The sequence below is a fragment of the Convolutriloba macropyga genome, chromosome 5 (assembly GCF_964194025.1).
Source record: "Convolutriloba macropyga chromosome 5, txConMacr16.3, whole genome shotgun sequence".
NCBI lineage: Eukaryota > Metazoa > Xenacoelomorpha > Acoela > Convolutidae > Convolutriloba > Convolutriloba macropyga.
The window spans coordinates 2,059,610-2,084,705 of NC_134472.1; the positions used below are offsets into that span (position 1 = coordinate 2,059,610).

The 25,096-nt window shown below is 33.5% G+C and overlaps 2 protein-coding genes across 2 annotated transcripts in view; one reads left to right on the plus strand and one right to left on the minus strand.

Moving 5' to 3' along the window:
- LOC142339039 (calcineurin B homologous protein 1-like) overlaps nucleotides 1-25,096 on the plus strand; it is a 416,603-nt gene that overhangs the window by 261,191 nt on the left and 130,316 nt on the right. The gene's annotated exons all lie outside the window — the stretch shown is intronic.
- LOC142339035 (uncharacterized) lies at nucleotides 846-15,372 on the minus strand. The gene is made up of 5 exons (XM_075388661.1): nucleotides 14,440-15,372; nucleotides 11,329-11,547; nucleotides 8,104-8,462; nucleotides 5,397-5,510; nucleotides 846-1,220 (listed from the first exon to the last, which is right to left on the minus strand). Exons 1-5 carry the CDS (start codon nucleotides 14,638-14,640, stop codon nucleotides 932-934), a joined length of 1,182 nt encoding a protein of 393 aa, XP_075244776.1. The 5' UTR covers nucleotides 14,641-15,372; the 3' UTR covers nucleotides 846-931.

Consider the following 25,096-nt stretch of genomic DNA (forward strand, 5'->3'; position numbering starts at 1 on the left):
ACCAGGTTGAGGTCCAGACCAAAATGGCTTCTGATCAGACCGTCCCAGACAAAAGCGACCTCTGATCAGACCAACCCAGACTGAAGAATCCTCTGATTAGACTATCGTGCGCTCGAAGCTCCGTGTGCGCCTAAAGTGCGCTCAAAAACCTCCTCTGATCAGACTATTGTGCGCTCGAATCCACCTCTGATCAGACTGAAATGCGCTTGAAATAACCTCTGATCAGACTGAAGTGCGCTCAAAATTGCCTATGATCAGACAAAAGTGCGCTCGAAGTTGCCTCTGTTTAGTCTAAAGTGCGTTCGAAATAGTCTGATCAGAGAATGATATTGAACATGAACAAATCTCTCAATATCGTTATAATATATTCATTTCGTGAAAATCGATGTTGTCAATCTTATATTCAACTAACGAAAAGCCAATCCTAAAAGCTAATGAAAATAAAACAAAAGAAACTCAAAAAAATTATTGAGTATGCCATTTATTTATGCTTTTATCTGATTAAATGAACTTAGACAGCTTTGCATAAAAACGTCTTGATCTACTTTGATTCAAAATCTTTTCAGATGGAGCTCTGATCAGAATGCTGTTTTATTGTTGACCCTTACGAGAGACAACAAAAGTCAGTAACAAAACAAAAAAAACTTGAAAAAAATTCGCTCGAATTGGTCAGACTAGTGTGCGCTCGAATCGGCCTCTGATCAGACTAGTGTGCGCCTGAAACTGCCTCTGATCAAACCGTCCCAGACCAAAATGACCTCTGATCAGACCGTCTCAGACCAAAGTGGCTTCTGATCAGGCAAGTTCCAGACCATTGTCCAGACAACAGTGCCCTCGAAGCCATGTAATCCGAGCGCACCGAGAACATGTGTGCGCTCGAAGATGGTCTCTGATCAGAGCTCAATTCGGTCTGGCCACCTCGACTTGGGTATCAATCCAAAGTCCAGTTTGAAAATGTATGGCTCCTAGGAATCCTTGCAAAGACTCCACAATGTCTTTCAACTGAATCGTCTGGAGTGGGCTGCATTTGGGTAACCCTTCTAGCCCTGACCCGTCGCATTGTTTCCTCTCCTACAAAGTCCATGGCAGCCCCTCCCCCAGGAGAAGTTTCAGCATCCATTTTGAGATGATTTTCCACGTCTTTGGCCAGTCTGGCTATCCGCTCTTCAAAATTGGAGCGCTTGATAGCTTCTCGATGTTGCTTCAGAGTGTCACTTTCTCTAGAATGAACAAATATTGTATCTAAAATAAACAGATTCTGTTGATATAATCTTATTTCTATTCAGGCTTTGACAAAATCAGCTGAGGAGAGCATTAAAAATAAAGACCCAGATGAAGATATCACTTTTCTCCACGACTGCCCGACTCGAGCAAATGCTTATCCGACAATTTCCTCACCCTGTCCTCCGATCAGACACCGCCAGGTCAATGAGCTCTGTTGACTTCCTTGGACCCCATAAATAATGCTACCTTTGTCAAATGTACCAGCCTCTGATCAGACCCAAGCGTCCTTTGATCAGATTTTTTTTACTCAAGCCCAAAACTTTCAAATCTTTCAACTTTCGTGTAGCCCACAAGCTTCCTTTTGATCAGACCGTTGAAATGATTGACAAAGAAATGTTCGTGTTAGCCAAAAACTATATGATAAAACTATTACCAATATTTATTTCGAATGAATTGAACTTTGATTTTGAATCAGCAAATTTATAAATCAAATGAAAAGGCCAACAAGGAGGCTCGGCAATGTGCCTACGCATATAAGGTTCCGACCCCGCTCATCCACATTCTTGACTTAATTGGCTACCAAAAGATGAAGAGATAGAAAACTTTCAAAAATATACATATCGTTCCATAAAGAACCAATTTAAAACAATAATGCCACCCAAGAGGACCAGTGAACGTTGATAATAGGACTACTAGAAAGGAGAATAATAAATATCAAAAAACAAACATTATTTACGACCGAAAATCGATTTCTATAAAATATAAAATAATAACAAAATCAAACTTGAAACTGCTGAAACTAAACGAAACAATTTAACCTATACTTCATTGGAAAAAATCTTTGTCTTGTCCGCAATGCGACTGGTTAACATGTCGACAAAAAAGAGCAAAGGGTTGCGTTCAAAAATACGTTTCTAATTTTGAAAAGAATTAATTTCACTGAAATCACTAAAATGTTCATTTATATCTCCATGGGAAGCAATTGAGACATGTCATTATCCGATGTTTTATTGTGCAAAATTTCTAAGCCAATCGGACTTTCGATTATTGTTATAAATTAAAAAGAAAACAAAAATTCTATAGAATGTACAAATAAAAAGAAGCTCAAATATTTTTAAAAATCTCGTAGTAACAGTAGTAACAAAACCATGGAACAAATGTTTGAAGCTAAAACCGTTATAGAGATTAAATTTTAGTTCATTGAAAACGGGTTGTGACCAGTGTTTATCGACACTGAGCTACAAATTGAACAAAAATTATTTAAAAAACGACGAAGCTCAAAAACCCAATTATGTTTATGAAAACAAATATCATCAAAAGTCATATCAGAAATTAGATTTCAACAAACAGCAATGAATTAAGGTGCAATGCCTCAGGAAGCCAATTGGGCTTGTTAAAAATGAAACTAAATCAAGACCCCACAAAATAATAACAAACATATAACGAATCCAAAACTTCAAACAATTTTACGAGATCACACTGTTCAAAGCACTATAATTATAAAATGTTACCTGCAAGAACTTAAATTTGTCACTCTCTTCATTTTCAGATCAACGACTCTTCTTTTTAAAAGGACGACGTAGATAAGACAAGAAAAAAAGCCAGGAATTGAACAGTATAGAATTCTCGAGAAGTTTTATGAAATTAATGGTCGAAGCAATCAGTCACAAAATATAACCAAGCGCAAAAAAGCGTTTGAATCATCAAAAGTAATTGGGATTTCTAATTAGTGAGATTTAGTTACATGGCTAAGAAAAGGAAAGCAAAAAAAGGATACAGTTGAAAAAAAAAATTTTTATTCCAATTTTAAAGTCATTAAAACAGACAGCTATAAACTGAAAACTTTAACTGTTGAGTTATTCGAGCTGGAAAAACAATTGAGACTTGTCGTTATTAGGAGTATGGCGGATAACAACAACAATAAAGACAAACATAGGCAAAAACAAAAAAAACCCATAAAATTTTGCGAGATAACTGTGACTCGAGCATAAACTATATAACAAAAACAACATATTCACGCCTTTTTCAGACGCTGTGCATTTTCCCTACTAAACGATACTAGACAATTAGTTACAGAAATTAATTTATCTGTTTAAATTAAATTAAACGGTTTAATTAAATCGGTTAAAGAATGGTTTGACTGAGACGGCGCCCGAAATTGAAAGAAATAAGATAAAATAGTGGCAAATTTTAAAAATTAACCGATGTTTTCTCAAAACAAATATATTCAAAAACATAACAGACATTAGATAACTACTTAAAGAAGTGTCAGAGTTCATTTATACCTCCTAAGAACTAAGTGGATCTTTGACTGGGGACAATAAGTCAAGGGGCTACATAAAACATATCGAATGAAATCAAATTTCAAGAAGTAAACAAAAACTTTTTTACGGAAACATTTGCTCAGATCCATAAAAACCATGCGCTTAACTCTGAAAGCATAATATAATCTCCTTGAGACTCGCTGAGACTCATTAATTGAGCTCTGATTTAAGATTCTTGTAAGAGAAAAAGTTTCTAAGTAAGAAAAAAATTACGAAGAAACATTCACATAGCGGAAATATTTTTAAAAAAAAATTCGCGCCCTATTAAAATCTAAAAATTTTTTAGTCATAGGAATCCATGGCGAGATAAAAGTCAGCCCAGATGTTGCTGCGCGTCTAACAAAATTCTCATTTTTTCAAATGATCGCGAAAAAGATCGATTTTTAAAAAACAAAAAATTTCAGTTTGTCAAAAATAAAGAAGCATTTTGTATAATTATTGTTTTAATTTGCGAAATTATAATTCCAGAAGACCCTCAAAGATAGTGAGTGTAGAACTATTCCGTTTGTCAGCTTAAAAAGAATATGGCTGCAGTTTTAAGGATACTACTTCCAGCAAAATTAAAACAAGTAGGCTAAAAAATGCAAATTTGGAGATGCATCTTTAGAGATAAAAATAAATAACACTACAGTTATTATTTTGTACAAATTTTAGCAAAATTGACCAAAATTAGGTCAAAAATACCAAAAATGATTAAGGACAGCTGGATTACGTCTAATATTCACAAAACTTTAAATCTCGATAACTCCCTATAAAAATCGAAAATTGAAAAAATCTTTTTGATTCCATATTCTAAGCTGACCAGGCTTTTTAATGATACCACTCACAACTCTCTACGATGATTATATCGATCGGCCAAAATAAGTCGATTTTATGTTGGTCTCTAATTAGAGTTTTGTGCAATCTTTGTGAGATTTAAATCACACAAAGGTTTCGACAATGGTCGCACGCACTTAGGTCACTCTGACTCAGTACTGATTTAACGTTTCACCATTGGATTCTAATGAATCAGTTCTGAAATGCTCTGACACGAGGCTTCGTTATTTAATTTTATTTTTTACCCTCCCGTACCTATCTCTAAGGCAAATTCACTAGAGTCACAGTCCAATTCAGGCCACTTTTTGCACTGAGTTTGTCTGATTCAGAGCTAATTCAGCGACAGATTTTGAATTACCTTCGGTTTCAGAGTTATGCTGAATATTTTCTCTGAATTTTGCCCAGATTCAGAGAAATTCAGAAATCACTTCACAGTTGGTTCTGAAATCCTTCTCAATCATTACTGAAATTTAAAGACTCTCTGAAATTGTTCCGAATCAGTCCTAATTATCACTGATCCTTAGATACGGGTCATTATTAGACTATTTTTCAGAATTAGCCTTCTGATCAAGTCGTTGCAGACCCAAGGCTTTTCTACTTTTGTGCGACCATTGTCCAGACTATAGTGCGACTATAAACTTTTCAAGCCCTCTAATTTGGGTGCACGATAGCTCCCGCGTACAAGCCAAATGGCCCGATTAGAGGCTGCCTGTGCTTGACACATGAACGTGGACACTGTTACAGCCAACATTGGTCAGTCTATGGTCGACTTCGAGAGGGCATATTGAGCCATGATTCAGCTGCCCACACCTTACACCTTACCAATCACAATACTCCGGCTTCCACATATGCACTATCTTTAAGGATCTTTCTGCAGTTTGCTTTCCAAATATGTACGTTATTGGAAACTATGTATGGCAAATTAATTTTTAAAAAAAAACTAATTTCAATTGAATTTTTCACTGATCATTGCTTATGATCCAAAAAAGTGTAGAAAAATTTAGCGAATAATAGAAATTAAATTTTGCTGACCTGATCTGTTCTACACCATCGATGACTTCCTTGTTTGACACCTCCTGTGGTCGACAGATGTACTTTCCCATTCTTTTACTCACCCTTGAGTAGGCATCGCCACTGTACGGGTACCTGGAATAAACCAGAATCGTTTCAATTCCAACTTGCCCGTAAGATTTTCGTAGTCGTTACAGGTACCAGTACCTGAGTACTAAATAACTAAATATACTCTTTTCTCCTTCTCTTTTTACTCAGTCCGGTCTCCTCTCTGTGTTAATATACTGTAAAATTGGACAAATCTTACTTGTAATAACTCCTTTTAATTATAGTCTGTAAGACGCAACCACTACCTTTGAAAGTTGATTTATTTCAGTACCGTTGACGCTTGTAATGAGTCTGTACCTTTTTTGAGAGCTGTTTTTTTTAGAAAACTTTTCGCTCTTTTTGTTTTTTAAAGTCAATTATAGACTAGTCACTTTCCATATCAAGATTCCGTTAATGGCGAACCTCACTTAAAGTCAAATGAAGCCGAATGAAAACAATACGTTTTGGAGGGATCGCACTTGTTTTCTTTTGGCTTCTACTCTGACTTTTCGTAATTTTGAATGAAATTTTTCTTTTTGAGATTTTACTAGATTTTTGAAGTCCTATAGCATAGACTTGTTAACTAAAAGTGCAAAAGGCTCCTTAATGAGCATTAAGTAAACACATCTAGTGCTCTGATTGGAAAACTAATGGCTGTTAAGACATTAAGAATAATTTTCGATTTTTTTTTTTAACATTAACCGATCTTAAACATTTTTTTGACTCTATATACTCTATGTCATTTTCAGTAAAGACAGGTCCTCCTTCCTTTCTGCTGCAGCCAAATTTAAATTAACAGCGATTTTGACTTTTAATTATTGGTTTTATGACTTAGACGCCACGAGTTTTCATAATTCTTTTTAAATTTTTGAATACTTTTTATCATTATTTTGGTTGCTTTTGAAATCTTATATTTTTATAATAATATTGGTTCCATTTGCTTAGAAAAATGTTCAATGGATCTTGGAGAAAGTTTTCAGAGGAAATATTGTGGTTTGAATGACAATTTCTTCTCGCACTTTTCAATTTATTGATTGACTTTGAAACCTATTGAACTTGATGTCGTTGATATTGCGAGTTTTTCGTAAAAATTTCGTGGTTTTGATATACTTGTTGATATTTGTTGATTTTTGGAAGTCAATTTTTAAGCTAAGATGCATCCCATTGCTGTTAAAAAATAATTGAAGATGGAAAATTTTTACTGAAAATTTCACGTTTTAATGGCTTCGACACTGTTCTCTCTCTTTATTATACTTTGCTGTTTTTGACTGTTGTTGTTCTTTTTGTCGTCCTAAAACGCTGAGAGGTCTCATGACTTTCTAATTGAAGATTAAATAGATGATGTTACTCAATGCAGTCAGATTATAGCGAATAGCCTTAAAATTTATGATATTATTCGTTTTCAAAAAATTTTTAAATTTTTTAGTTTTTGTTTTTCTTTTCTAGAATGACGTTTTTAAGCTTATTCGCGTAATGAAAAATCTCAAAGATATTTAAATAAAGACTGATTGAAATTATTTAATTGTTCAGTATAATTTTAGCTATATTAGTACAGATAATAATTGAAATAAGAGAAACGCTATTCAGATAAAGCTTACGATTTTAATGCCTTCAATAATTTGTGTTTTCGCAATTTTTTTAGTCTTTCTGTATCTTTACTTCGTTTCTATGGCTTAGTCTAAACAAATACAGGTCCTATCGTTTTCGTAATGATTTTTTTTTACTTTATCATGAACGATTTCATTAAAGGCCTAGGGTTTTTTAGACGTATGAAGTTATGTAACGTTTTCAAAAATGTTGATTGATTTTTGAATTTTGGCTCATTATTTCTTTTTGTCAACTTGTTACATGGTCCCATTAATGAAAAATCCCATCTGTCGGGTAGTTGAGAAAGATTAAATTTGTGTAGCTAAGGTTTTAGCTGATTGCATTTTGACGTTGTTACAAGGTGCTTTTAAATATAGATATTGAGTTTTGCCGTGAAAATTTTGTTGTTTGTTTGTTTTTCTCGTAGTCCTTTTAATGGCAGATCTCGTGAGCGCTTTAAAGAGTCACGGCGTTATGTAATTCAATTAGTTGTTTGGATGTGTAAGGATTTTTTTAACTCAAACTTTTGTTTTTGATTATCTCTTCATTTGGTTGACATATAAGTCAAAAATGTAGATGAGCTCAGGTCGGAACATCATGTGTCAACGCACATTATCGAGCCTCCTTGTAGACTTTATACTGAAATAAGATAGTTCACTCATTTTTAGCTCTCATTTTAAGATTTGCCTGCCTCTCGTTTTTCTTCCATGAAATATTAAAATTGTCGGGTCTCCTCGGCAGGATTCGACGTAAAGGTTTAATGGGTTATTATGAGTACAGGGTCCAGATTAATGATTTCCACTGAAGTAATTACAAAGTGCAATCGAATAATCGAATTGAACGAAGAATCTTGCAGACAAATTCTCTAATGTCAGTCTTGCTATTTGAAAAAACAAAAATGTCTGAAAACTTCGCCGCCTTTTAACTTTTTTTTGGTTTGCCTTTAATCCTGTATTTTATTATTTTTTATTGTACTTTATGATGTTTAACTTAATGATTGTAATAATTAAATAATAGGTTCAAAGAAAACTCATAAGTTCTTGGATTTTTGTACCTCACATAGGTGACGGCATCTTTCAGCTTGTAGTCTTCTAATTCTCTCGCCATAGCGTCCAACGATTCTTGTTTGCGTTGTGATGGTCGGGACCCCAGCGTGGCAAAGCTATTCGATTTGGTCAAGGTGGATGTTTTTGGTCTTGGTTTTGTTTTGGAGTTTTCACTGTCGCTTTTTGTATTTGATTGAATTAGGCTGTCTTCTCCTTTTCTGTTGTTGATTAAGTTAGTCTCTGTTAGGAACACTTTTTGAGTTCTCGTTTGTCCATTAGCATTGCTGTTGTCCCTTTCAAATTCTGACTTCTCACTTTTTTGTTTGGTTGTTGTATCAGATGTTGGTTTTTTGATCGACGGGTTGCCCTATAATGGTCATCTCTGTGAAATAGGTGAGTCTTTTACAATTGGTGTCAATTTCACATGCTCAAATTGAGAATTAAGTTCTTAGTGACCAAACGAAATTCTTGGGTGAAGGAAAACATGAAAACATAGAAAAACTACCTGAAAAATAGGAAAACAGTCAAAAGGAGACAACAAGTCAAGCGGAGAAAATTGAACCCTCTACTTAAAAAGCAGATACACGTTATTAGACATTCTCCAATATTTGATTGTGATAATCTTTTATCAAAACTTAAAGTTTTTATATTTATTTTTAGAATTAAAGTTTCTTATAGTTTCTTAAAAATAACAAAGCAATAATAACAAAACAAGGTAAACAACCTTTTTTATTTTACACGGAATTTAACTGATTGTTTTTCCGTTAATTGCTGTTTTTGCCTTCACTAATTTTGCATAGCTTTTTGCTGGCCAAAATAAACATTGGCAACTAGTAGCCACAAACGTACTATAATTTTTGTTGTTAAAAGAGGATTATGCTAAACGTATACTTGTTTACGCAACTAATTTAACTGACCGCTGTAAAAACCCTGTTGCCAGGAGTGAGTTTTTCAGAGCTTATATGTTGAGTTATGTTAAGAGCCTATACGTTTTTTAGAGCCCAAAACTTCTGTAGTGGAAAAATTAGGAGACTAATATTTTTTGACAAAAATGGTTCTCAATTACTTTTTTAAAAAAACACAAACTATCAATAGAATTTTGAAACCATTTTATCTTCAATAATCTCCCCTTAACAACTGAAAAAAAAACAATATGTGGTAGCAATAAATAATATAAAATTAACGAACCAGTAATTAAAGTTTTTCTCAAACTAGGTTAGGTAATTTTTATGCTTTACCTAGTCCCCATTTTAAACATGGCATGTTTGTATCTTTAACTCGAATTTTTTTAGGTTGTTGCTACATTTGCTCATACTTTTTATTCAAATTGAGAACTACAATTAAATCAGATGAAACAGTATTTTTTGTTTTATTGATAAACAAACTGTTTCCTGTCATTCCGATTTTTTTTATGATAAAACAGTTAGGTCTTAGTTCAAGTGCATAGATCTGTCAGGTATGTATGTTTAAAAAATTACCTATTCTGTGTTTTTATTGGTTTATTGATTGAAAATGCAGCATTTACGCGGCGTAATGAAAACAAGAATTTATGGGTTGGAGCGATCTCTGTCTAATTTTATGGTGAATCAATTTTTTACTAAAAAGAATTTCTTTTGGTGTACCGTGCCTTCTTTCATCCCAATAACTATTTTCGACAAATTTTTATTGATCTCTGGAGAACAAATATTGTTTCTGGCCGTTTTCGATCGAAATCTATTTTGTACCAGCTAAAGTCGACAAGCAAATCTGGTAACGAAAAATTCAAGCTGCAAAACCGAGTTGCCAAGTTTATGTAAGATAAGCGGTAACTAGCGTTGACAAGTCGGAAAACTCATCGCAATTTTCTTACATAACTTTGCGTTGATTGCGTTGAATATAGCGTAGATCTTACATATTTTGCGTTGAATATAGCGTAGATTATACATATTTTGCGTTGAATATAGCGTAGATCTTACATTACATATTTTTCGTTGAATATAGCGTAGATCTTACATATTTTGCGTTGAATATAGCGTAGATCTTACATATTTTGCGTTGAATATAGCGTAGATCTTACATATTTTGCGTTGAATATAGCGTAGATCTTACATTACATATTTTGCGTTGAATATAGCGTAGATCTTACATATTTTGCGTTGAATATAGCGTAGATCTTACATATTTTGCGTTGAATTTAGCGTAGATCTTGCATATTTTTAGTTGAATTTATCGTTGATTTTACATAAAATGAACGCGTAGAACTCTGGGTATGGGACTCGAACCACTCACCTCATGATTGCTTGTCGCCTATTGTACCATTGTGCCATAGAACCTTACTTTTCTTAAGAACCGAACTCTTTACAAATCGGACTGTAACATCATTTTGGCATTTCTAGGCGTAGATCTTATATAATTTCCTATTGAATTTAGCAATGACATTACATAATTTTGCGTTGAATTGAGGTTAAATCTTATTTGATGTTTGTTCATTTTTTTCCACCTTTCTCTCTTTGCATTTCTTTTCAGTTTCTCTTGCACGCAACCGGTCTCTATTTTTCTTTTGAAAAAATCGCAAAAAAATTGTACCTGCCTACCTTTTACGCAGAATATGTACGATCTACACTAAATTCAACGCAAAATTCGTAAGAGCCACACTAAATTCAACGCAAAATGTGTAAGATTGGCAATAAATGCGTTGAATTTATATAAGATCTAAGCTAAATTTAACTCAAGATATGTAAGATCTACACTAGTTTCTACGCAAATTATATCGAATCTACGCTAAATTCAACTCAAAATATGTAGGATTGGCATTTAATAAGTTGCATTTATGTAAGATCTACGCTCAAGCGTTGATCTTACATAAATACCAACGCATTCAACGCCAATTTTTTCTAATTTTGCGATTTTTAGCGTTTACACCTCGGCCTCGGGTATAGCTGAAGATAAACTAAAATCAGCCTTAAGTTTTTTCGTGAACCATTTGATTCGAGCGTGGTCTTCTCAGAATTCCGAATGTAGTCTAGGTGGTCAAGACAAGACAAAAACGGTCAGAAAAAGTGCTGCTTCTCTACATATCAACTACAAAAGGTAAAGTCCTAATAAAACCCGACAAATGTCTCATCATGGCTTGAACAATACATGTCCCAAAATAAAATAGACAAGTGAAATATCTCTAACTGAGTATTTCCAAGAAATAAAAAAAATTGAGAAAAAAATAGCTTACCGAGAATTTGAAAAGAGATGTTACTAACCGAGTTTGGCTGATCGGATTTGGTCTTTGCACTGCGATCTGTTCTTGAGCTCTGTTTGGTCTGAGGTCGACTCTTGGCAGACGCAGGAGTTAAGAGTGTCCTGGCTATGACAGAGGGTGCAGTGGCCACTCTATTTGCCAGCATGCGTCTGTATGCAATGGCATTGTTACCATAATCACGCTCCAGTTCTATTACTCTGTCTATTTCTCGTTTCTCGTCCTGAAGTTGAAAGATGGTGTCTTTCTTTTTGTCTTTTGCATTTTAACTTTTCCTTTAAAGCACCTTCCCACTTATAGGTCATTTACTGTAAAACTCCATTTATTAAATTTTCAAACGTAGACACATTTAAAATTATTTTTAAATCATAATATTAAGTTGCCAATTTTGTCAAGTGTTTAGAATTTCCAATGAAAAGTATAGCTACTACTGACTGCAGTATGAACTCATGGTCTGAGCTAAACCCGACTAGTTTTAAACTCAGATCAACACATTAGTGTTAAACTCAGATCAACTTCCTTTTAATTGCCTTTTCATTTCAGTTTTATCTTGTCATGTTGACTTTTTAATTACCCGTGTGTGTTTCAAATTTATACATGAAATTGTTGAGCTAAATATAAATAGTGTGTATAATACTATAGTATTTACTAGTTATAAGCTACAAAAGTATGACATTACTCTGCTCAGACTTAAATTTGGGGTATGAGTAATTTTCAGACTATACAGAATAAGTTTAGCCTGGGCCAACTCTATGACCTCAATTTAATCATAATGAAGAATTACTGCACATAAGGAAACTTAAAATATTCTGGAGATACATGATGTTTTTTTGTGTGGTTCAGTAATGTAGGGTAGGTCCGGGTGAAAAAACAAATTGAACCAAAAGCGTCAATTCAGTTAAAGGAACCATTGAGAGAGAAAATTATAAGAGAGAATTTTGAATAGCCACTTACGCAAATAGTGCGGGTAATTATATTCAGATCAAAAGCAGGCGGTATTTGATCATGGACATAGTGAGGACATTCGGTAATTAGTACTGCTCAGATAAACGGCAGACTGTAATTATTGATGCTCCGTTGAGCAACAGAGCCTAGAAAACATCATGCTCATAATGATTTGAATTGATGACTCAAAAATTTAAAAAAAAAACAGACTAAAATTTACAAAGTGGGACAGGAACAGTGCAATTGTCAGTTTAAAAATCATGATGTTTTTTGTGTGGTTCAGTAATGTAGGGTAGGTCCGGGTGAAAAAACCAATTGAACCAAAAGCGTCAATACATTAGTTTACCCGGAGTTTGGTGGCAGAGCAAATCAGCGCTGAATCAGTCTAATGACACCTTCCCACTTATAGGTCATTTACTGGTCATTTACTGTAAAACTCCATTTATTAAATTTTCAAACGTAGACGCATTTAAAATTATTTTTAAATCATGATATTAAGTTGCCAATTTTGTCAAGTGTTTAGAATTTCCAATGAAAAGTATAGCTACTACTGATTGTTTAGTATAATATAATAAGTTTAGCCTGAGCCAACTCTATGACCTCAATTTAATCATAATGAAGAAATACTGCACATAAGGAAACTTAAAATATTCTGGAGATACAATGTTTCAGAACTGAATTAAGTTTCTACTCTTGAAATGTGCTGGTTCAGCGCTGAAAAGCTCTGCGACTCAAGTCCGGGAATGACTGAATTTTCACAGATACAAATTTATTCAGCGGCCATGTTTATTTGCAATATACAATGCTTACCTTAATGTATCTTACATTTCGCTTGAAAAATTTTGCCTAAAAACAAAGGCTTTGAAAATGTTGGCCAAAACAACTTCAATGAATTTTTTATAACTAAAAATTGATTGTGTTATACTTACACTCTTTAAATCCAAATTCATTTTATTTCACAATTAACCTTATTTTTGCGTAAAATAAAGATGTACTAGCTTATATTTTTATATTGAGTACTTATTTGATTTCCAAAACCTCTATAGATATTTGGGGATTGGAAATTTTATGCCAGTCTAACTTTTTCTGTTTAGCAAGTTTCGTCAGATTTTTGAAAAATAGAATCAACTTCTGCTGGGAAGTCTTCAAATTTCTCTTTCTTACAATAAGTCTGAAAAAAATTCGAAATTTGCTGTTAGCATATGAGTTTATAGAGAAAAAATAAGGAATTTTTTCTGTGTTATGATAAACAAAATCATTTAGAGCAATTGAACAAATGTCTACAAAAACGAATTTTACTTTTAATCCTTGTTTGGTACAGCAATTGTAAATTTTTATCTTTTGAACACATGTCACCTTAAAAGGGACCAAACATTTGTCCATAACTGAAACTGAGAAGGATATATTTTATTTGGCAGATAAAAAGAAATCTACCTCTCATTGTCAGTGCAACCCAATTTCCTCCGTCGTATTCTTTTTAACAATCTGTTTAGATCTATTTACTGCAATCTTACGAGCCGGGTTTTTCCGAATTTCAGTTGTTCACGAAAGTCACTTATTTTGTTTGACAAATTTTCCCCATTTTTTTCTTTTTTGCTTGAATTTTGAGCGTTAAAATTTATGATAGTGCCTTGAACAATTTTTTTCACTAAAATAAACCCCTATCAGCCTTATGATTTGATCAGGGAGCTTCTCTCTTTCATTAGGTTGCGTGTAATGGAAGTTAGGTGGAAGACATGAGCTTCGTGGGAATTCTCCTCAAAAAAAGGTACGTGAGGATGTTTAATTCTGTTTGAGAAAGAGTGTATGTGTGTGTTAGTGAATGTGTTTTTGCGTGTCTCTTCTTGTCTGTTTGTGTGTGTGAGAGAATGTGTGTGAGTTTTTGAGTGTGTTTGAATCTGATTCGATTTAATGGTAAAGTCTTTACTTTTAAAATTAAAGCTGTATTAATTAACTAACCGGTGTAATTTTTTTCCTACTTTTCCCACTCTTCTCCCTGTTGTTTATGTGGAAAGTCCTCGATCCGAGTACTGTGCACAAGGCGTCAAGCCAATACCCTCACACCTACTTTCTCCTCCAACTCCCCCCCCCCCCCCCCTCCCCCGCAATGTTATTTGGAAGCCTATTTTTGCCACGTGCACACCGGGGGTTTTCCCACTCATTTAATTACCTTGTCCAGGTAGAGCTGTGCATGATTGGACTCTGCCTTGAAGTAGCTCTTTCTGAACCTGGAATAAGCCAGTCTCTGCTGGCATGCAATCTCCTGCCTCACATTTGCAGCTGAACTCTCAATCAAACCCTTTTCTCTCTGCAGGAATCGGTCCAGCTTCACGTTCGCACTGAACACAGAATGCGACCTCTCTGACCCCATGTTGCGTAATAACTCTATTCGTATATGCAGAGAAAAAAAATCACTGCAGACAATAAAAAAATCAGTAACACTAAAAATTTTACCCACCGCTAATGCTACAAAAATTCGTCCACCAGAAAATGTGAGATGTCTTAAACAAAAATTCTAGAAATTAGTTTTAGTATAAAAGGCATGAGTTTTATGTAACAAGCATAACTAAAGTAACGACCCGATAACGGTATTCAGTTATAACCAAAACTTTCTTTTATCTAAAAAATATAAATATGGGCACCCAAAAGTTTCTTCGAGGCAGCAGTAAGGTAATTATTTTGTTATTGGAAATAAAAATGATTTTTTCCAAAAGTTAGGCAGGTTGCATCCGAAGTATGAAAATTTGTACTGAATTGTCGTTAAAAAGAAATGGAAAAGGAATTTTTCAAAACTTTTAAGAGAGTCGTTGATCGTAAATAGTAAATTTGCAATAAAGGCTTTTGGGAAAATATGATAAAAATTTGCGCAGAATTTAGCTTAAGAAATCCAAAGGTATATCAAAACTGTGTAGTTAAACTTTCTACACGTATTTTTGTTGAAAATTGCCAGTTCTTAATTTAGTCTATATAAAAAGCCATGATATGTTTCTTAACGTGAGTTTTTAGACCTTGATGTTTTCAAACCAATTTAACTTTTGACTACAGTTTTGACTATGAAGAAGTATGTAATCAACTTTAACTACACAAAGACGTCAGTAGCTTTCGTTTGTGTAATTAATTATAAGTAGCTTTTTAACAGCAAATTGAAAAATACACACTAGAGATATCATTTGCAAAGCAGTGTAGCATGGTTTTACCAACTCACACCACTGTAGAGGAGTTGTTTTTGCGTTAAACTGAGCATTGCTTGTGCTCTAAGAAGATAATCAATCTCAGATTACGCCTTGGGGTCATAAAACGTAGTTATTATTTTTCTATAGGCGCCAAGAAAACGAAACAGGTGCGTGGTTTTGCTCTTCGTGGCCGGCCTTTCAATTTTCTTTTTGGTCTTATTATTTGACCGTTCACAAGATTTTGCTTATAAGTATGGGTTGGAAAAGAAAATTCAGATCAATGAAAAAGAAATGGGTTGAAAAAATATGGGTTGAAAAGGAAAATCAGAAGTAATTCGTAACCTTCCTTGAAAAATAATTTCCCTTTTGAATAAACACCCTGTAGCTGCAGAAATAATCAAATCTGGTGTTTTTAATCCAGCAGACTTTTTTGACACTTGAAAAAAGGCTGATGAAATAAAGTAAGAAACAGGAAACTAGCTGGAATATATTTATATGCAATTATTGAGCGATTTCGATACAAAATCATCAGATATTAATTGTTAGTAATGACAAAAAAGAACGCGAAATTTTAATAGTTTCTAAGAAGTAAAACTTGGTACAGATCATTTTATAAGCAAGAAACCGGTTAGTGGTCAAATTCGTTTCGTCCACGTATCAACGTAAATCCATAGAAAGTCATAAATTGCTTGTTGTACTCAGATTGAGGCCAAGACCCAAATTGTCCTCTGATCAGACCCACTCGAGCAACCTGGTGAGTACAGCTATTTGAGCGCACTACGGTCTGTACCATTGTCTGGAGATGATCTGATCAGAGATCAATGCGGGCGTGGAAATTCTGATCAATGGCGGCTTCGCGCGCAGGAGAGCCTTATCAGAGGCCGATTTGAGCAAGTTATTTTTTCTTTTTTTTTCTGTTAGATGTCTCTGACAAGAGTCAACATAACAGCTGCATTCTGATCAGCGTTGCATCGAGAGTCTGATGAAGTTGACCACAATCAAGGGGTTCAGCTGATAGCAACTGCCGGTCCACTTTTAAAAAGATTTGGAATAAAATTAAACAAAGACGTCTTTATGAAAAGATGTCTAAGTTCATCTATTAAGTCAAAAGCATGAAAAAACGGAATGCTCAATAATTTTTTTTCCGGCACTTGGGTTTTCTTTTCATTAGCATTACTTCTAGAACTGGTTCTACTTTCGTTAAATATATTACTGAAAACATCAATTTTCTTGAAATGAATATATTATATAGCGATAAATATTTTATCTGATCATATGCGCAAGATGGTCTAGATTGAGCCGGAGCAGAAGTTAATTGGGCCCAAAAATTCTGATTATGGTCTGGGCAACGGTCTGAGGTTGACTCTGGACCATAGTCTGGAGTTGGTCTGATCAGAATTAATTCGCTCTGGAGCGTCTAATCAGAAAACCTCTCTGTCTGGAAAGACCGGTCAGCGGTAATTTTGATCTGGAGTGTCTGATCAGAAGAAATTTTGGGTCTGGATCTCAGCCTGGGTAGCAGCAAAGATACAAATAGATACAAATGATACAAATAGAACAGCTTATTGAGCAAAAATAAAGAAATTTAGTAATAAGATGTAATAAAACAGCAGAGAAAGAAATTGAAAACTTCAGAACATTTTTCCAGTATAAACACAAATATTGGAGAACTAACAATTTTACTTTGATCCCTATACTACTATTCATAACTTTTTATCAGAAATGAGGTACGAAAATTTTAGCTTAGCCTCAAATTAGGTTTTGTTTCTGTCCATATTTGGGGACACTGTTCATCTGTTCCCAACATTAAACGGGTAAGAAATTCGACTGAGAAATCAAGCAAGAAAAACGGTGGAACTTGATCCAATGTTTAGATTATAGGTTTGCTCTTGGCATACTTTTGCCAAGATTATTAAGCATCTTTAAAGTACACCTCAATTGCTTAAGTCTTTTGATTTAATACAATTAAAAAAGTTACAGGTAAAAAATCGAACACGAAGCTATTCTAGCTTATTGGTTAAATTGGTACACGCAGATTTGAAATGAGTCATAATATTTTGATCTTAAAAAACAAAGAAGTGCTTTTGATTTAAAAAAATGAAATTTTCAATTTGTTTTTAATTGGTTTGCTGCTTTTGATTAAAAGAATTACATAATAACAATCTAAGACTGGTATAAATTTTACTTTAAGTGATTGAGATGAATTTTTCGAGTCACCCGCTGATATATCAAAAAAATAACCATTTCCATTTCTTGATTAATAAAAAAATATCTGAAAGTTTTGTTTTTGTTGTGAGGTTTTGTGAGGAGACATAAAAATTGCAAAAACATAAAGCTACAGTGTTGACAATTCTACCAAACAAATTTTGTTTATTTTTGTTTTTTTTTCAAAAGAAATATTCAGCTAGTAACTGAAAATAGAATTATTGTTAATATGTCTGGTTTGCTTTGGCACAGTAATTGACTGATAATTTAGGTTTTAATTCCTAACAATTTGTTTTCCATAGCTCTACTGACAATTGAACAAGGTTTTTGAATTTTCATAACTTCTTTTAAAATTTGAAAGAAACTAAAACCAGATAATTGTAACCTATTCAATTGAACAACATCAGATAATTTTTTTTTCTTGATTCTTCATTAACACAGTCGTATTTTTAAAACTTGGACTACTAAACTGAAAACTATAATAATAGAAGATCTACCTTTCCATATCATTCAAAACTTTTGAAACACGGGTTCTCTTGAGCTCTCAGTGTTGCTTTCAGACGGGGAAATTCTAAAATAGTTTTCACTGTTTGAGTAATCAATCAATGATATGTAAATCTCTGCTCGCTTTTTGATGATCAACTATCTGAAGAATTGTTTTTTTTTATTTTTTAATCTGAGAAAAAACAGAACATCTATTTGCTCAAAAATGAGAACCTTGCTGAAAAGCTGGATCTGGTGAAAAATTTGGTTGTCAAAGTTTATAACAAGGTGTTTGTTTTTAAAAAACTGCTTTTCATTGTTTTTAAATTCTGACAAGAAGACTCAAGTCTTCTTGTAACAAAGTGAGCTGAGATCAAGTCCTTCCAACCCATTGAGTTTAAAATCTCAGATAATTGTTTCAGCGAATCCAATTGATTCTTGTTTAGTACGATGATCTTCTTTTTGCAAGCGAAAAACAAAGTGGACTGCTAATACTGAAATGAAACACAAAAGGCGCAAAATTAATCATCAGATTTTTAAAGTTTCCAATTTTTTCAAACTGAAGTTATTCATAACTTTTTCCTGTTGAAGCACACAAAAAAACATGATTGGGCGTCCAGAAAGTCTTAATCAAACATTCGTCCTCGGTACCATTTATGAAATACTGCGATCTCTTGCGAAGAATTGAGAATTAAAATGATTCTTTTCTCAATTTCGTTTTTTTACGTGATTTTGTTCACTTCTAGCGTCATTTCTACTCAATTTTCGTATAGATTTTGTAACATTTTACATCAAATTTTTTTCTCAATAATTTCAAGCTAAATTTTGGAACAATTACGTGATCTCGAAAGAGACGACGAGTAATAAAATTGAGTTTTTTTTTCAGATTCAATTAAAAGTTAGAATTGCATTTTCGTGAAAAATTTACCAGAATTTTTAGTTTTTATGTCAATTACAGACACTCAATTTTTAGATCAAAATTCCAAAAAAAAATTTCATTTACGCTTAAGTGAGATCCAATGAGCGCCTATTTTGTTTTCAGGGAAGAGCATAATTTTTTAAGGCTTCGACAAACAAAAATTGATTTCGTTAAGTTTACATGATTTCTTAAAAAACTTGACTGCTTTTTGCACTTTTGATAGTACTATGACTATATAAACTTCAATTGAAAGCACAATTGTTTTCCAAAAAAAATAATCAGTGAGAGCCATCTAATGCTTTGAGTTGAAAACTAATGGCTGTAATGCCTTTGATTTTTTTGAAGTTTGAAATTGTGAAATTTGCCTTTGAAACTTTTTGCTATGAATTTAATGGTCGGTTCCTCTAAATAAAGCTCGCATAATTTTTTTTGCCGACACCTAAAATAATCTGGTTAGTGGTTTTTGATGCGTTAACTGTTATCTTTATGACGTTGATACTACGAGTTCTCGTAAAATTTATTTGATAATTTGTTCCTCTTTTGGTCAAAAAAGTATTCTAAATAATGGCAGGTTTGATTAGCATCGTTATTATATGTAATTGACATTAATATGTGCTGTCAAATGACACTAATTGTTTTTAGTTATTTGAATTTTGCTCCTTATCTGAATTTCAGAGTTTTGTGAAAAATTTTTTTTTGTTCTTTTTGACTACCTGAGTATTGGCCTCATCAATGATAAGTCTCATCTTGATTCTCAGAATTAAATTTTTAACTCCTCTTTGGATTTATGCTATAAACAATGTTTGATGATTTGAGCATGAGGGGTGTTCATAAAAGTTGTGAACGGTCAAAGTGTATTTCTTTTTCTTGTAAATTTTTGCGTGTTTCTGTTTCTGCAGTTAAATTGTAGTCATGTCTCATGAATTAGTCTCACCAGTGATGGATGCCATTCGTTTTTTAAGCAGTCATACGCAACTCTAACTTGAATCTGGGAGTGTAAATCAAATGCCTTAATGACTTTTGAAGTTTTCTGGCTTCAGAAAGTTCAATGGATTTTTGAAGTTCGCCTTTTTTCTGGTTTTTGTCAACTTGTTTTCAAATCTCATCAATGACATTTCAAATCTGTTTTCTTCTTAAAGACAACTTGTTTTTGCTTACTTGAGGTTTTATCTGATGGTATCTTGACTTTGGTACTAAGCGATCTTAAAATTAGATATTGAGTTTCCGCTGTAATTTTTTTCTGTGTTTTTTTGTTGTTTAAATTTATATGTAGTCTTCCTACCGGCAGGTTTTGAACAATTCGAAAGTTTTACATTTGCTTGAAAAATAGTTTAAAAATGTAGATGAGCGGTATCGGAAAATTATGAGCGAACGCGCATTACCGAGCCTCCTTGTTAGTTAATGCTTGCCTCCTAATCCCATATTCATCAGTTTTGACCTCAGTTCTTTTAAACACCCTGGCCTTTAGAAAATATTCCATACCTTTCTAAAAACGCTGCGTTCTACCAGTTTTTCCCCAGAGAATTTCCTGTCTTCTCTTTTTGCTTTTTCCGTTTTTAAATCATATCTAAGACCATATTTGTTTCAATCCAGGTCTAAGAAAAATTTCTTGCATGGTTAAGAAGCCATATATAATCTTTGGCATGATTTCCAAGATTTTACTTGAATTTGGTAGTTTAGGCAGATCAGCACGTATTCGATGATTTTCCCGCCGATGGAACATTTTATGGTCTTGGATATCACATCCAGGAAGCCATTATGGTCTTGGATATGACACTTAAGACGCCAAATATGATATGGTTTCTAAGATTTAACTAAAATGTTTAACATTACAACCAAATGAAGGCTTTCCAATCCAATATCACAAATGTTAAGTTGTATGATCTTGGATATGTTATCTAAGAAATCATTATGGTCTTTGATATGTATGTACCGCCATATGCTTTCACAACCGGGAAATCCTTACAATAATTGGTAAAGATAGGTTTATAAAAATTTTGCCATATGGTATGTTATCCGCTTTGAAGATCAATAGTTTCAAAACTGAAATTTAGTGAAGAAAAAACTTGAGCCCCAAAACATGAAACATTTACTACATAATATATATATATATATATATATATATATATATATATATATATATATAAATATATTTATATAGCATTTTGGATAGGCATACATTTATATATCTGATTGTGACATATTTGAAAGTCTGATAGAATGATTACACATTTTAGTGACTTCGGAAGTTGAACCCGTTTAAAATTTATCCTCAACTTGCTGTTTGTGATGATTTAAGTTTTAGAAACTCTTCAAGAAAGGATGCAATTCTTCTAAACTCAATGAATTGTCCCTGCAGCAGATGGGCATCAAAACTGTTCAGATGAGTATCTGTTCCTTGGTAAAAACTTAAATTTTTCACTGTATATTTTTCAACGTCTGACCGTGTGATGGGAATCGTACCGTAATACTTGTAGAAATAGCTCTTATACATTTGTATTAACAATTTTTCCTGAAAAAATTACTAGTTTTCAAACGTCTATCTGTAGAAATTGTCTGTAGCTTATCAAACAAAACTCGGAAATTTTTGAATATAAGTACTTGACTGAGCACTTCACTTAACAGTTAAGGTTTTTACTTCTGTAGAAATCTGGCGAAACCCATAATTGTTCTCATAATTTTAATGATATCTGTGAATTTTTTATCTCTAGGGATCTATTTTATCTCCTTATTTAGTTCTTTTCAGCTCCCTGGGCTTCAAAAAATGTTCATTAACTAACCAAAAACTTGAGTTCTACTTTTGTTAAAACTTTTGTATCTTATGTAAAATATTCATATTTCTACTGTGTTTGCAGCCGTTTGAGAGATATCAATGATTAACAAGCGAAACAGAATGGACTCAAAAATGATCTTTGAGGAACACCTACATTAATTTCAATTTTTTCTACTGCTTTAATTTGTAGATTAAAAATTTAATCCGGGAAGTAAGAAGCAAACAGTTGTTCGCTTTGCCGCTAAAGACTAATCTTCTAGCTTCTGTCAAAAAATTGCGCAATCGGACAATGAAGAATGCTAAACCTTATTTGGCGATTCTTTCTACATTTTGAACCTTTTCCGTTGGTGAAAAAAAGCTTGACCGCATGGTGCTTTGGGAACCAAATGGCACATTATGGCAGTTTTTGTTTTTCAAGGACTTTAAGGGATTAAGCGTTTTTGTGTTCAAAATTGTTTCAAACAATTTTTGGGATATCAATAGGCTGTTTTTTCGGTCTTCAAATTTTCGGTGTTTGGGTTCAAAGTTTCTGCTCTAGCATTTTTAAGACAAAATGGAGGAAAAGTTTATTGCCTGCTCTTTTTATCTCAATTCACCGTAATGAACACGAACGACTGACGCCGCAGTTTTCAAAATTAATTTTTAATCCCACCAGTACCGGCTGAATTCTCGATTTTTTTGAAAAAAAAATATTTTGTTAATGGTTTCAACAGTTTCGATAGAAAGAAGAAAAAGTCCCTTAGTTGAGAGTGTTATCCTATCATATGTTAACGAAATAGGCTGTTAAATGTTTAAAAATCGATGTATATAATTGATTACTTACCTTGACCGAAAATATCGTCAGAGACTTTGTGCCGGGCCTCCAGAGGAAACAACATCTGGTCACAATATTGTCTTTTCAACTACGCATCGATATTCAAATTCGAAGCTTCAACAATTTATATATATATCTTATATATATATATATATATATATATATATATATATATATATATATATGCACCAAACAGTTGACTATGTGATCCGCCTTTCATAAGAATCCTGGAGAAAATGTAAAATAGAACTTTGGCAGTATCATATCTGGCCTCATTTACAAGAGTGTCAAGGAAAAATTAAAAACTGAGAGCACTTTTTATGGCTTGAGAAATTAACAGGTCTCCTCTTTTCTTGAAAAAAGTAGTCTCTATAATGCGTTTTTGTAGGCATTTAATAGAATTGAATTGAGTTTTTGAGAAAGAGCCGTTAGCTAACTTGCCATACGGAAATTAGAATGAATTTCAGGCAAATTTTTAGCCTGAAATAAGATTCCGTAGAATTTTTACGCCCTTTTTCTTCACAAGTTCAAGGTGGAGCTTGAAAGCGATACTTATTAATTATGACTACCAGATATTCGAACAGCCATAATTAGTTGCTGTAAGCACCTCTCTATTTTTCTCTGGTCCGTTTTTCATTTTGGGGCCAAATCGGCCCAGACCTTGAAATCAAGAGCATTTATATGAAGAATGTGATATTTCTCATTTCCCGGGTCGAGGTGTCACCGCCATTCAACGCAAAATTATGTAAGATAAGCGGTTAATGCAAAAATTTTTGTAAGATAAGCGGTGAATGCGGTGAAATCACATAAATCAGGCGGTGAATGCGGTGAAAAAAAAACGTTATCGCCTGGTAGCGCTGAAATTACATAATTTCACCGCTGAATTTATCGGTGAAATTACATAAATTCACAGCTTCGAAAAAGGTGTCCAAATTATGTAAGATAAGCGGTGAATGCGGTGAAATTACATAAATTCACCACTCAACTTTGTGGTGAACTTACATAAATTCACCGCTTAGAAAAATTTGTTAAAGATGTTTGAGATCAGCAAAGAATGCGGTTAAATTAATGGTGAGTGTGGGAGGAATTTCAGATTTGCCTTCCCACTGAAACTACCCCTTAATCTTTTTGACACTTTTTTCTAAGCGGTGAATTTATGTAATTTCACCACTAGAGTAAGCGGTTAAATTGCAAAAATTCACCACATTTCACCGCTAAAATATGTAATTTCACCGCTAAAAATTGCAAATCTCACAAAAATTCACCGCGCATGTCTTGCAGAAAGTAGAGTGAATTCGATTTAAATTCAAATAAAAAATAATAAAATTAAGTGAGAGATGGCGCAGTGGAAGAAGAAGTGGATGACATGCAGGAGGTGAGAGGTTCGCACCCTTGTAAGAGCGGTGAAATTACATATTTTAGCGGTGAATTTTGGAGAATTTTTGTAAGATCACCGCTTAGTCTAGCGGTGAACTTACATAATTTCACCGCATTCACCGCATTTCACCGCAAAATTACGTACGAAATTTGCGGTGAAAAAACTAACTTTTCACCGCTTATCTTACATATTTTTGCATTTTTTTTCTCGACCCGGGTTTTGAGCTGTTCTCTGGTCACATGAAGAACATCCGTGTTAATAGAAACTATTTTGACCATTTTAAAGCCCTTAAAGCACTCTTTAGAGTTTTTTCAAATAATTTGTGGGTCAAAAGCAGAAACAAAATATTAGCTATACAGCGCATTTTTTTTTGGTCTGATCTTGTCTAGAGAGACTATTCAGAGTCACCATTTTCAGGAATTCACAACAATTAATTCCTTCTGTAAAGCAATTGGTAGTTTGTGGGGCCCGTTTTTTTAATGAGCACAAAAACCGGGCCCAAGACTAAAAATTGAAAAGTTATTATATTGCTGTATTTTTGACAGACTCGGCCTGAGACTTGTATCCTAGCTGAAAAAGCAATTTTGATATGTTAAAATTCCTTAAAAATGAAAAAACTTGGTTTAGTTTTTGGGCTCTGCTTTTTCTATTTGAAAAAAAAAACGTGTCTCAGAATAAAAACTATAAAAAAGTGATATTGTTATTTTTCCGTCCAATTCACTCTAAAATCAATATAGTTGCTCGGTTAAAATATTATTGCAGTCTTGAGACTCCCAGAACACTTTTTTCAACACGGGCCATTGTTTTGCTATAGCATCAAAAAACGACCCAACCAAGAATTGTTGAATTTTCGCTTTTTCTTCACTAAAAAGTTCAAACATCAAAATTATTTGTTACCTGTTTTATCAATTGGTATTTGAATAAAAGTAATAGAAAAATGTTGGAACCATTCTGATCACCAATGTGATCCCTCAACAGGATCTCCGGGATTGTCGTGGTCTCGAGCACGAATAACAAGAATTTTTTTATTTTAATAAGTGAATTCAAAATGACCTTAATGTACAAAATTTCACAGGTATTTA